The sequence below is a fragment of the Eleutherodactylus coqui genome, chromosome 3 (assembly GCF_035609145.1).
Source record: "Eleutherodactylus coqui strain aEleCoq1 chromosome 3, aEleCoq1.hap1, whole genome shotgun sequence".
In the NCBI taxonomy this organism is placed as follows: domain Eukaryota; kingdom Metazoa; phylum Chordata; class Amphibia; order Anura; family Eleutherodactylidae; genus Eleutherodactylus; species Eleutherodactylus coqui.
The window spans coordinates 32723094-32736103 of NC_089839.1; the positions used below are offsets into that span (position 1 = coordinate 32723094).

The following is a 13010-nucleotide window of genomic DNA, read 5'->3' on the forward strand; positions in this document are numbered from 1 at the left end:
GGAGAGAGGGAGAGAGAGATCTCCCCCGCTGCTCCCCGCCCCACTCATCTTTAGAGACGAGCGGGGAGATACTCGGCTAAGGCACTACTCGCTCGAGTAATGTGCCTTAGCGAGTATACTCGCTCATCTCTAATCCCAATCTTACCTAACAATCAATGTCTGTTATTTGGGTCCAAAACCCAATTTTAAACTAGATAAAAATACAAGACTCATAACCTTGTTGAAAAATGTTCTCAGATAGGGTAAAACAATCATCAAACCCATAAAATCTAAAAGAACAGAATCCTTGTATAGCCCCACACAGCTAGGTTTGCTGGACATGACAAACATAAATAACCATGCTTAAACTTTTCACAAATATATAAAATGTATTGGAAATAAAATTGTTAAGGAATAGGATTCTTGCATTCACATATCCTGTCTAAGTCAGGTTCGTCAATATTCACTAGTTTTCTGATAAAATGAGAAATGCAGCTTTGGTCCAGTTATCTCTCCTTTGCTGACAAGGATGTGCCATTAGCAGTTGTATTCTTTTCCTGTCCCTAACCAACAAAGCTACCAGTGGCCACAGCAACTTCTATTAAGTGAAGCTTCTTATTGTTTTAGCTATTCAGGCAAATATACAATCCCACAGATGCAGCATCTCCAGATTATCTGAGGGGGTGAGAACAGAGTTCAAACAATGGGGAATTAAATAATTGAAGATTCCAGACAATCCATGGGGTCCAGACTGCTTTCTTGCAGGAAGCAGACAGCTCCATACATTGTGCACTGACCTGATGTCATACTGCAGTTGATTTCCACTGAAGTGAATGAGAATCAGTCTGCAGTACCCCTGCGGGGCAACTGTGCATAAGCGGTTTGCTTCCAGCAAAAAAACAGCTCAGTACATTAGAACATCAACATTCAGATGATAAGCTGGTTAGAAAGGTTCCCAGGTAGCGGACCCCTGCTGATCAGATGCTGATAACCTATCCTGAGCAAAGGTAATCTATTCTAGAAGTTGGACTGCCCCTTTAAATTGGGGAGTCGTAGAAATGCAAAACTCAGACAGAATCAAATGACTGCTGCTAATAAAGAGATAGGATCAAATAAATAAATAGAGTGCCTGTAACCGTAGATCAAAATGCATCAATGACCGTACAGGCTTTGTGTTAGCCCAGACCTTGATTTTGTGATGTTACACTTTTTTCCTGTGATGAATACAGTAGATCGCAAGTGCTTTTAAGGTGTCCATTAACACAAACAAGTAATAGAACAGTTTTCTGCTCTCGTTTGCAATAATAAGGATGCTTATAGTCAATAGCCAACATTTCTTGCAAGATTTACTTTCGGGGGAATGTTCTTAGATTTTTTTGTCTATCTGATATTATTTTTATTTATAATGAACTCTATTGTGACATCACAACTTCATGGAACTTCGCACAAGCCTTCCCCAATGTACGGTTAGCCACTACTAAGAACTACAGTTGCAATTAAAATTAGCCAACCCCCATTGCAAATTAGGTTTATTTTCCAAACTTACAAACAATCAAAGAACAACAATTTAGATATAGCTCAACAGAACTAATATAACAAGTTGTTTCTCCAAATTTATTACAAAATGTCACTTGTAATAACTAATGCAGTCTCCGAATTATACAACCCGCTAAATTGAATTCCACATTAGAGCACATATTTGCAGATCAGGTATTGTCTCAAGCACACCTGTTGCAACTAATCAAGGGCTTCATTAGTTACATCAGGTGTGATTGAGATAAAAAAAGCATCAAATACCCGGACTGGTTAGGGCTTTGCTGATTGTGATGTTTGCCTGCAAATTAGAAATACGGCTAAAAAGAGTGGTTAAGAGTTCATTACCCTGCACAAACAAGAAAAAGGATACAAAAATATAGGAAAGGCACTGAATGTTTGTAGAGATACAGTTGGAAGCAGTTCACAAGTTCAAAGTTAAAGGAACACTGACTAACACTATCTGTACGTGGCAGAATGAGCAAGCTATCACCGGCAACCACCAGATTCTCGAGGAGGCAGGTGGTCGAAGACCCAAGTGACTTCAAATAGACCAGCAGCAACATTTGGTGGCAGCAGGCATTGCGGTTTCCATTTACACAGTAAGGTGCATACTAAACCTTGAAGGTCCTCATACCTGAACTCCAAGACATACACCTCTACTGACCCAAAAGCACAAGAAAAGGTGACTCAGATAGGCTAATAAGCATATAAATAAGTCACAGAAGTTTGCGGATTCTGTTCCATGGAGCGATGAAACAAAACTGGAACTTTTCAGGCTTATGGATCATCGGTATGTCTGGAAGAAGAAGAATGAAGTAAATGCTGAAAAAAAGGCTTCCGACAGTAAGGCATGGAGAGTGGTTCAGTGAGGCTCTGGGGTTGCTTTGCTTCCTCTGGGACAGGATATCTGCTGTGTGTGGAGAGTACGATGGATTCATTCAAGTATCAGAAAATCTTGAAGCTTGGGAGTCACCGGACCTTCCAACAGGACTATGTTCCCAAGCATTCCTCAATGTCCAGCAAGGCTTGGTTTCAGAAGCTGCTTTCTTTTCTCCAGCACTGGAAACCTGCAGTGTGCGGAGGGCAATGGACCAAACATTAAGTCAGGTCCATTGAGAAGATTGCTTCCCTTCATTGTGTGCCTGCGTACAAAGGCACCATCCATAATGAAAGGATAGTGTGTGTGCGTGCAATGACGAGCAGCCTGCTCAGTGGACCAAGGGCTGGTTTTGCAAGGGAACGGGGAGGCAAGCAAGTATGAAAGTCACATTGCTGGACTCAGGGTGCCCTATCCTGTGAGAGCCCTTAATATTATGGGCATCGTAGGAGCCGACAGGTTCCCTTTAAGAGTAGTCACATTTGTACATGTACAATCCAAATAAAGACAGTATACAGATTGTCTATAGCAATGTATATTATAGGTGTTAAATAACAGTATAATATGCTTAAAAAATTAAAGCTTTTGATACTTATTAACTTTATCTTATAATAAGTATAATATATATATATATATTCCTGAATAATGTCAGCAAATCATCTAAAAATATAAGGCAGCCGCCGCTACTGTTGTATCTTTTCTCCACCGGAATTAGGGGTGGAGACAGGGGTTGGCTGGCCATAGTGACAGGGAACACCCACGTTACAGCCCCCTAGCTTACAGTGACCACGACCTGCAGCGCTGTTCTGGCGGCCTTTAACAGCTGCTGATCGGATGCAGCGCAGGCCAAATAGCGGTGACAGAAAGCGGGGAGACTGACAGTGGGGGAAAGTACAGTGACCTGAAGCGACTGTGGAGATTACGTGTCAGCGGCGCCGATTGCAGGCCAGAAGGTCCGAGAATTACATCAGCAGCGCACTTGGGATGGGACAACTGGCAGAGGCAGCAACATTAACAGGAGCTGGGAGGGTACCTGAGCAGCAAGCTAAGTGTCAGCGGGGTAAGACTATTAAAGCACCGCAACCAGGATCGGAGAAGGGAGAGCGCAGGAGGCAGTTAAGCGAGCAGGGAGGGTAGCTTACTAGCGGCCAAAGTGACATCGGGGTTACGAAGGTAGATAGATTGCACTGCGGTGCGCCAACACCGCTGAGCAAAGGGCAGCCACCGACCAGCGATAGTAGCAGGGACAACGGAGCTCACATGTCAGTCAGTGCAGTGGCAGAGGAATACGGAACAGCCTATCAACAGTTGGCGGCATGTACTCTGCCTCCACCCATTCTCATGGGCAGCAAATGAAGTTGTGGGTGTTGTTTGTGGGCTTACTGCTTGTCTACACCCGATCCTGTGGTGGGGGCAAGATACAACAGTACCACAGCCACCTATTACTACATTGCAGAACGCTGCATGTACTAAAGGCGGAATCAGCGTTTCCCTCTCACAAATTTTTTGGCTTCTTTTAACAAATCCTTCACATCTTCACTGTTTTTATCCTGGGAATCCGGCATCCAGTCTGAATCTTCATCTGTAAGGTCAAAATCCTCTTCTTCAGAATCATCATTAATGAAGCTATCCTCGTCATGGTACTCATTCGGTACTCCGTCATCGTCGCTGTCACCATCCAAAACACTTCTTTGTGCTACAAAACAATGAAAACCGGAATTACCTTAGGAATTTATACAGTAAGTTAATCAGTGATATTGGGTACGTGGCAACTGAAACGGACTGGACTCCTTAAGGGCACGGCCTATTTTAGTAAAACAAACGTGACAGTTTCCAGAAGGATTCTCAAATATGTGGAATTTAACATTTTTTATACAAATGGGAAAGTGGGGAAAATGTTTTTTTTTTTTTTTGTACACTACTTTTTAAAAATATTTTTTTTTAAGTCTCTGCAGGGGACTTGAACCATAAAAGCTATTATCACTATGACAAGGCATTGTAGTACAGAAGCCCTGCATTGCATTATCGCTTACAATCGCGATCATAGGTCATGGCAGGCCGAGGCCATCCGTGACTATATAGGGGAGGGCCGATGAGATCACAGAGGGAGTGTGTTCCCTCTGTGAACCCTTTACAAGTCGCAGTGTACATAGATTGTGGAGTGTAGAGAGGGTTAACAACAGGGATCGCTGTTCTCATCCATCGCCTCTGTTGCAGCGCCAGGCTCAGTCACAGATGCCTCCCGCTGTGGAATGATGTGGGCTCACTTCTGAGCCCACACCATCCACAGGACCTATGTTTATGTACCACCCAGCCATGATGTAAACTTACATCCTGTGGCATCAAAGGGGTTTTCTGAAGTATTATATTTTTAAATAATTAACCCCAAATTATTATTAAAGAAGGGGTATTTTAGGACTTAAAGGAAAAAGAAAATTGTATTCAAGACCGAGGTGGATCCGAGTGGAGGGTGTCCATTGATCAGCTGATAGGGCTGCTGTCACAGCAGAAAGCAGAGTGCGCTGACAATAGTGCAGTTGGTATTGCATTGAATTCAATGGGAGTTGCGCTTCAGTACCAACCTGGGCCGTTGTGCAGGGTCAGTGCTTTCTGCTTTAACCGCAGTGACAGTGGCAATCAACTGATAGACAGGGATCCAAGCAGCGGTTCTCGGTCAATCATAGAATTTTTTTTTAAGTCCAAGAATACCCCTTTCAATACACTCAGAATGGCATTGAAGTGCCATTTCGGTGCTTCGACGCTACATCGTGTGACCCGTCACATCACTGGGCTTTTTGTCTTTCCTATATCCCATAAACAGGTTACTTTAGGTTCACATGTAGAGACACTGGCCTACTTATGGGACATTTCAGGGCCTCCTATTGGCTGCTTGTGAACACTGCACCAAATGTAAGAAGAAACAGGCAGAGGACAGCAGAGAGAGGTGAGAATTACATTTTTTGTTAATAACTCATTGCCTCCCAGTCCCCCAAATAATACCAATGTTTGATACTTGGAAAACCCCTTCAGCCTCTGTTCACATGTCTGTGGTTCTGACATGCCAGATCTATCCAATTATGGAAACCAGCAGCACCTGATTGGTCCCATTGATTATAATGGGTAATACTGAAGCATGCTGTGCTATGTGTTCAGGCATTTATGTCGGAAATCATGATGAAAACCAAGCAATGGAGGGATGAACACAGCCTTAAAAGGGGCTTTCCTATAACTTCAAATTGCTTCACAACCCCTCTGTCCTTCCTGGTTGCTGCTGATCAGGACATGTGACTGCTGCAGCCAATCACTGGCCACAGCAGTGACCTTCTATATCTAGTGATTGGCTGCAGCAGACACATGTCTTGGTGAGTATGGTGGGCTTACTAGTGGGCAATTATGATTGTTGTGGTTCGAGATGCCAGTGCCCGTGGGCACGATTTGTAGTAGTGAGGTGCTGAATAACACACGGAGCCAGATATTCTGCGTCAGACGGGGAGATGAGGTAATTCTCTTCAACATACATAGTGAGTAACAAATGATATCTCCAGCGAATTATATACAACTTTGCAACAATGAAGATACTGGTGTATAACACGTTCCTATACTGGGAGTTTACTCTGAATTTCTTTTCTCCCTCCCTCTTCATATCCCTCTCTTCATCTCAGCTCTCTCGCTCTATCTCTCCTGTCTTCTGCATCTCCTCTTCTCCTCACTGTGACAGCAGACCCCCCTTTACTTACTGTCACAGCTGTCTTTCCTTCTCCGCTTATCTCCTGCTTCTCCCCTTCTTCCTTTTTCTGTGACCGTTTTGTCCCCCTATATATTGCCTCAGTCACCTGACTAGTCTGTCTGCAGCCAATCACAACCTATTTGGTCGCTAGGCTACCTGCTTCACCTGACTCTCTAGACATTTTCTCTATACTGTGCAGCCGAATAAAAATGACCTAACTGGTTGCTAGGTTACCTGCATCACTTGTGCAAAATGACTCAGATTAAACCCCTAGGGCCGGTTATTATATTATCAGCCCCACAGCTAAACAGCGCTATGTAGTGCCCTTTTTCAGGCCAATACATCAGCAGCAACCAGGAAGGACAGAGGGGTTGTGAAAGAATTTAAAGTCATGGAAAACTCCCTTTAAAGAGGACTAGCTCTCCTAATATGTCTGTCTCAGTAAATACTTGTATTCACTACAATAAAACAATTCTGGATAATTGTTTCATAGAACTCTATGTTATGCTGTTCCTCTTTATTCCTATTGGAAATGTATGAATACATTGACAAAAACTGTGTACTGCCATTTCCCTTATCGTTGGAGAGCATCCTCCTACACTCTGCTATTATCGGTTTACTAGTATACCAATACAAAATACAGGGTGGGTATAGATACCACATCCCTCAGGATGCTGATTGGCAGAGCGCTATGTGGAAGAACGTTGCACAGGTTTAAAATACTCATGAATAACCACTCACATAACTACCATATACTGGAGCAGAGTGTCTGCTTAGTATTATATTTGACCATTGATCATAGAATGGCAGAGTTGGAAGGGACCTCCAGGGTCATCGGGTCCAACCCCCTGCTCAGTGCAGGATCACTAAATCATCCCAGACAGATATTTGTCCAGCCTTTGTTTAAACACTTCCACCTCCCGTGGCAACCTGTTCCACTCATTGATCACCCTCACTGTCTAATATCTTATCGGTCTCTCCCTTTTAGTTTCCTTCTCTTTCCTTGTACAAATGACAATAGGGCTGATCCCTCTGCACTGTGACAGCCCTTCAGATATTTGTAGACCGCTATTAAGTCTCCTCTCAGCCTTCTTTTTTGCAGGCTAAACATTCCAAGATCCTTTAACCGTTCCTCATAGGACATGATTTGCAGACTGCTCACCATCCTGGTAACTCTTCTCTGAACTTGCTCCAATTTGTCTATGTATTTTTAAATTGGCGTGCCCAGAACAGGACACAGTATTCCAGTATGCCCAAGGAAGAGTAGAGGGGGATTATATCTCACGCGATCTAGACTCTATGCTTCTCTTAATACATCCCAGAATTGTGTTTGCCTTTTTTCCTACTGCATCACACTGCTGACTCATGTTCAGTCAGTGATCTAATAATATACCCAAGTCTTTTTCACATGTGCTGCTGCTTAGCCCAATTCCTCCCATTCTGTATGTGCTTTTTAAATTCCTCTTGCCCAGATGTAGGACTTTGCATTTCACATTTATTTATTATTGAATACCATGCTCCTAGTCGCCGTCCACTGTGCAAGCTTGTCTAGATCTTTTTGAATTAGGTCTCTCTCTTCGCTAGTGTTAAATAAGGCATACAAAGAGTGCCAGGCAAAACAATATGTGTAGCGCACCACGAAGGCTTACAAACCATTAAGGATGCTACATACGATTCAACCTGGTAGGTTGCCCTGCACCTCAAAAGTGAACCACACTGGCACTGCCACCCGGGGCTCCCAGAACATTTAAAGCCAAACTACTTGCTGCAAAAATAATAATAAATAGTGATAGATATGAGGTATTCGTTATTATGTTGGCAAAAATACATAAGCTTGCAAGCCCACGACAAAGGACCCTGTTTTCTTGTGAGTCTCTAAAGTAATAGTACATACAAATCACAGAAAAGGGAAAAATCAATTAAAAATAAATCACAGAATGCGGCCATGTTTACTGGTATACCAATACAAGGCAGGTATAGACACCGCATCCTGCAGCATGCAGACAGCCAAATTGCTATGTGGGGAAGCATTGAATTGGTGCAAAACGGTAGATATGTGAGTGGTTGTTCATCAGTATTTTGCGTCTGTGCAATCCCCTTTCACATAGCAATTTGGCTGTCTGCATGCTGAAGGATCCGGTGCCTCTACCTGCCCTTTTCTGTGGTTTGTATGTGTAGGGACATGCTCTGTTTACAAGGGGAATGGTAACGCTCTCGTGTCTCAAATTATACACACATTTCCATGAAGAATAACAGAGGGACAGAACAATGCAGAGCTTTATGGCCCTATTCCCATGATGCTGTTCAGTTTCAGCTTTTGCAGCATTTTTGCAAAAATCAAAGCAAAAATCGAACATGGGGTTAACGGGATTTTCTGAAGTATTATATTTTTTTAAAATTAAAGGGGTTGTCCCGCGGCAGCAAGTGGGTCTATACACTTCTGTATGGCCATATTAATGCACTTTGTAATGTACATTGTGCATTAATTATGAGCCATACAGAAGTTATCAGAAGTTTTTCACTTACCTGCTCCGTTGCTAGCGTCCTCGTTTCCATGGAGCCGTCTAATTTTCAGCGTCTAATCGCCGGATTAGACGCGCTTGCGCAGTCCCGGTCTTCTTCTTTTCTGAATGGGGCCGCTCGTGCCGGAGATCAGCTCCGTGTAGCTCCGCCCCGTCACGTGCCGATTCCAGCCAATCAGGAGGCTGGAATCGGCAATGGACCGCACAGAAGCCCTGCGGTCCACCGAGGGAGAAGATCCCGGCGGCCATCTTCACCAGGTAAGTAAGAAGTCACCGGAGCGCGAGGATTCAGGTAAGCGCTGTGCGGGTTTTTTTTTAAAGGGGTTGTCCCGCGCCGAAACGGTTTTTTTTTTTTTTTAACCCCCCCCCCCCCCCCCCCCCGTTCGGCGCGAGACAACCCCGATGCAGGGGTTAAAAAAACCACCCGCACAGCGCTTACCTGAATCCCGGCGGTCCGGCGTCTTCATACTCACCTGCTGAAGATGGCCGCCGGGATCCTCTGTCTTCATGGACCGCAGGGCTTCTGTGCGGTCCATTGCCGATTCCAGCCTCCTGATTGGCTGGAATCGGCACGTGACGGGGCGGAGCTACACGGAGCTACACGGAGCCCCATAGAGAAGAGGAGAAGACCCGGACTGCGCAAGCGCGGCTAATTTGGCCATCGGAGGGCGAAAATTAGTCGGCACCATGGAGACGAGGACGCCAGCAACGGAGCAGGTAAGTATAAAACTTTTTATAACTTCTGTATGGCTCATAATTAATGCACAATGTACATTACAAAGTGCATTATTATGGCCATGCAGAAGTGTATAGACCCACTTGCTGCCTCGGGACAACCCCTTTAAGTCCCTGCATCGGGTTTGTCTCGCGCCGAACGGGGGGGCTGTTGAAAAAAAAAAAAACCCGTTTCGGCGCGGGACAACCCCTTTAACCCCGCCCCAAACTATAATTAAATAAGGGATATTCCAGGACTTTTTAAATCATTTTTGTATTCGTGACTGACAGGAATCCAAGTGGGGGGTCCCCATCGATCAACTGATTCCCTGGGCTGCTGTCACAGCAGAAAGTAGAATGTGCTGACAATAGCGCAGTGGCCCAGGTGGGTATTGCATTGAATCTAATGGGAGCTGCGCTCCAGTACCAACCTGGGCCGCTGTGCTAGGGTCAGTGCTTTCTGCTCTGACCGCAGTGACCGCAGCCACAGGAATCAACGGATCAGCAGGGATCCAAGTGGCAGTCCCCCATTGATCCTATAGGTGATCATTAAAAAAAAAAAGTTATTATAGGTTATTAGTATTTAATGGAGAATACAAGTATTTACTAAAACATAGGAGACAACTAGAACAATGCGGGGGAAAATTGTGGATGGGAGTGAGAGTGGGGGGTTAACAGTCTACAAGTGAAGTCGAGGGTTTATATCACTGGATTATGTCTAACGCCAAAAGAGAATTCCAGAAGATTGTAATAAATTATAGTTTCTAGATGAATTTCCCCAAAATACATCTGACTTCAGATTATTACGCCTTGAGCACAACCAGCTATCAAAACAAGATGTAACGAGTGACATTTTAGTATTGGAAATGCCAGAGCGGTACTTTGTATCATGTTGATCCACACAGAGTCGGAATTACAGACAGGAACCTGGAATCACTTAAATAATAATCCCTTGCAAATGTAATTTAACCGGAGAAATATGGCGCATAACGTGGATGGATGGGACAGATCTCTGCATGCTTATTTGTGCGAAATGTATGGAGAATGTCACCCTGATGAGTTCAGCCCTGAAGTCCAGCCATGATGTTCAGTTTGATCTGACCATTGCATTTATCTGTACTGCCAAAAGCAATAATTTTCTTCCTTGCACAATGACATAGAGGTAGGAAGTAGAAGCGGAATCACTACAATTATGGCAAGGATCAGGGACACTGAATTCATATGTCAAATATGTTAATGATATGCGTTATGCTAATAGGTCCTATTCAATTCAATTTCGACAGTGTGTACTTTGTCTTGGCTCATTAGACTATATCGGGAAATAGTCATATCCCGATCAATTAATATATATTTAATCAACCCCTCCTACAGTTTAGCACGAGCTCGGTGTCGTTCTACGGGAAAAGGACATTACAGTTTTGAATGAACAGAATTAGTTCTACTTCAAGTGGCTGTAGCTCCGGTTATGTCAGTGCTATGAACATGCTTTGGATTCATTCTAAAGCCATGATTCTTGCCTTTAAAACAAGACCAAAAACATATCTGTAGCCTTGAGGCAAACAGTGCTGCAGCTGATTGAAGTGGGGTGGGCGAATATTGCATTTACAGCTGTCACTTCACTCTGTGTGCAGAGCGGGCAGGGAGAGAACACTAGGGGAAAAGCAGGCGGCAAGACAACAATATGTGATTCTCCTCCTTGTCCTCTTGTGTTGGGGAAGCATTTAATCAGTTGTACAGAATGAAATTAAAAAAACTAAAATTTTCTCCCTTAGGCTGGCTGCACATGACCGAGTTGAATTCCGCACGCGGGAGCCCGCAGTTTAATCCGACCTGTGCCTGACCCGTGAGCCTGCGTACCTGTCTTTTATTTAATTATTCTGTACTGCGGAGGGTCTCGCCGGTGAGCTGTTGGACATGCACAGTACATATTTTCCCACGATAACACGAATCCCATGAATCGTTCCACATAGCTAATTACGGAAGGGCCGCAAGTTGGACAGCTTCCATTGACTTTAATGGAACCCAACACACAAAAATAAAGCATGCTGCGATTTCTCCTCCGCGTGTGGAAAAATCGCAATTGGTTTCCACTCGTGTGCAGGAAGAAGCACTTTCCCTTTGCATACTATGGGCGGTATATGCTGCGGAATCCGGAGGCGGACCCCCGCTCTGGATTCCGCAATGCAAATATGTCCGTGTGTAGGTGGCCTTACACGAATCCTCAACTATATTTAAAAAAAACCAAAAAACTATGCATAATTGGTATTGTTATCGGACCACACTGGTACCGATCTGATGACCTCCTTGCCAGGTGCCAAATTGGTAGATATGGAAGCCCGTGATGAGATTTGCTAGCAATTATCTACCAATAGCATGAAATCACTCCATGTTATGTCAAGACACTTCTCCATGAGAACTCAATGAATTCTACTTTATTATCAACATTACCAACTCTTCTACAGAAAGAAGAAGGCGGATTCAAGAGTTACTTGGTACACAGATTAGTGTTACATAGGTGACAAAGCTGATTGATCATAAGGCTTATTGACATCTACCAAATAGTCTCAAAGCTCTAAAGGCCCGTCTCAGACATAGAAATTACTTCAGTCAGGATATTGCTGTTGCATTAGACAATAGTTCTGCTATAGTTGTGTGTCTTCTCTGTTAACATAGCTTAGCCTTATTTAATTTGTCTGTTGACTTCTTATCTTAAAATCCCAGTTACTGACACTACAAAGCATAGGTTTTAGTCTTCTATTTAAGGGTCAATAGTCCAATACAAGGTAAGAAATATACACTTATTGCATTCTGAAACTTAACACTTTATATTCCATGAAAGAATCACCACATCCATAAGATGTATGTTAAGAGAGAGAAAAGACTCACTTTATGCGCTCCATCAAAAAATAGCAGAATGTAGAAATCTTACTTGTTGAGGGGTGCCTGGACTCCGGGCACCCCCTATATCCCCAGAAGCAGAGAGGTTTCAACGATGCAGGAATATTCTTTTAAAAGGATTTATTGAATAAAAGGACAGATGGGTGGGCGTTGCAACGCGTTTCGGCTTCTGTCAAGCCTTTATCAAGCATGGGGAACAGTAGGAAGATGGTCTCTATTTATAGCAAAATCATACACAGAGGGTAAGGGGAAGGGGAGGGACAGGAAGGAGATTAACCACACTGCACATATTCCATATAATGACCATAATATTATAAATGGTTTCCCATCTTCTTATTTAGTGGCATGCCATTACAATTATTATTGTTTTGTGTATATATTAAAAACTATCCAATGATGCTTCCCGATGTCACGGCGTGACTCGGTCACATGACCGGGAGTCCGACTAGGATGGGAAGCACTTGGTTGTTACACCAGGAGACGACGTGACTCGGTCACATGACCGGGAGTCCGACTAGGAAGGGAAGCACTTGGTTGTCGGTCATGTGACCGAGTCACGTTGTCTCCTGGTGTAACAACCAAGTGCTTCCCATCCTAGTCGGACTCCCGGTCATGTGACCGAGTCACGTCGTCTCCTGGTGTAACAACCAAGTGCTTCCCATCCTAGTCGGACTCCCGGTCATGTGACCGAGTCACGCCGTGACATCGGGAAGCATCATTGGATATTTTTTAATATATACACAAAACAATAATAATT

General features: G+C 43.8%; 1 protein-coding gene across 1 annotated transcript in view; it reads right to left on the minus strand.

Annotated features, from left to right (window-relative positions):
- Positions 1–1491: 1491 nt before the first annotated feature.
- Positions 1492–13010, minus strand: part of APLF (aprataxin and PNKP like factor) — a 172804-nt gene continuing 161285 nt past the window's right edge. The window contains exon 12 of the mRNA XM_066594839.1: positions 1492–4088. Coding sequence (XP_066450936.1) covers positions 3874–4088 — 215 coding nt within the window. The 3' untranslated portion in view covers positions 1492–3873. The remainder of the gene's footprint in view (positions 4089–13010) is intronic.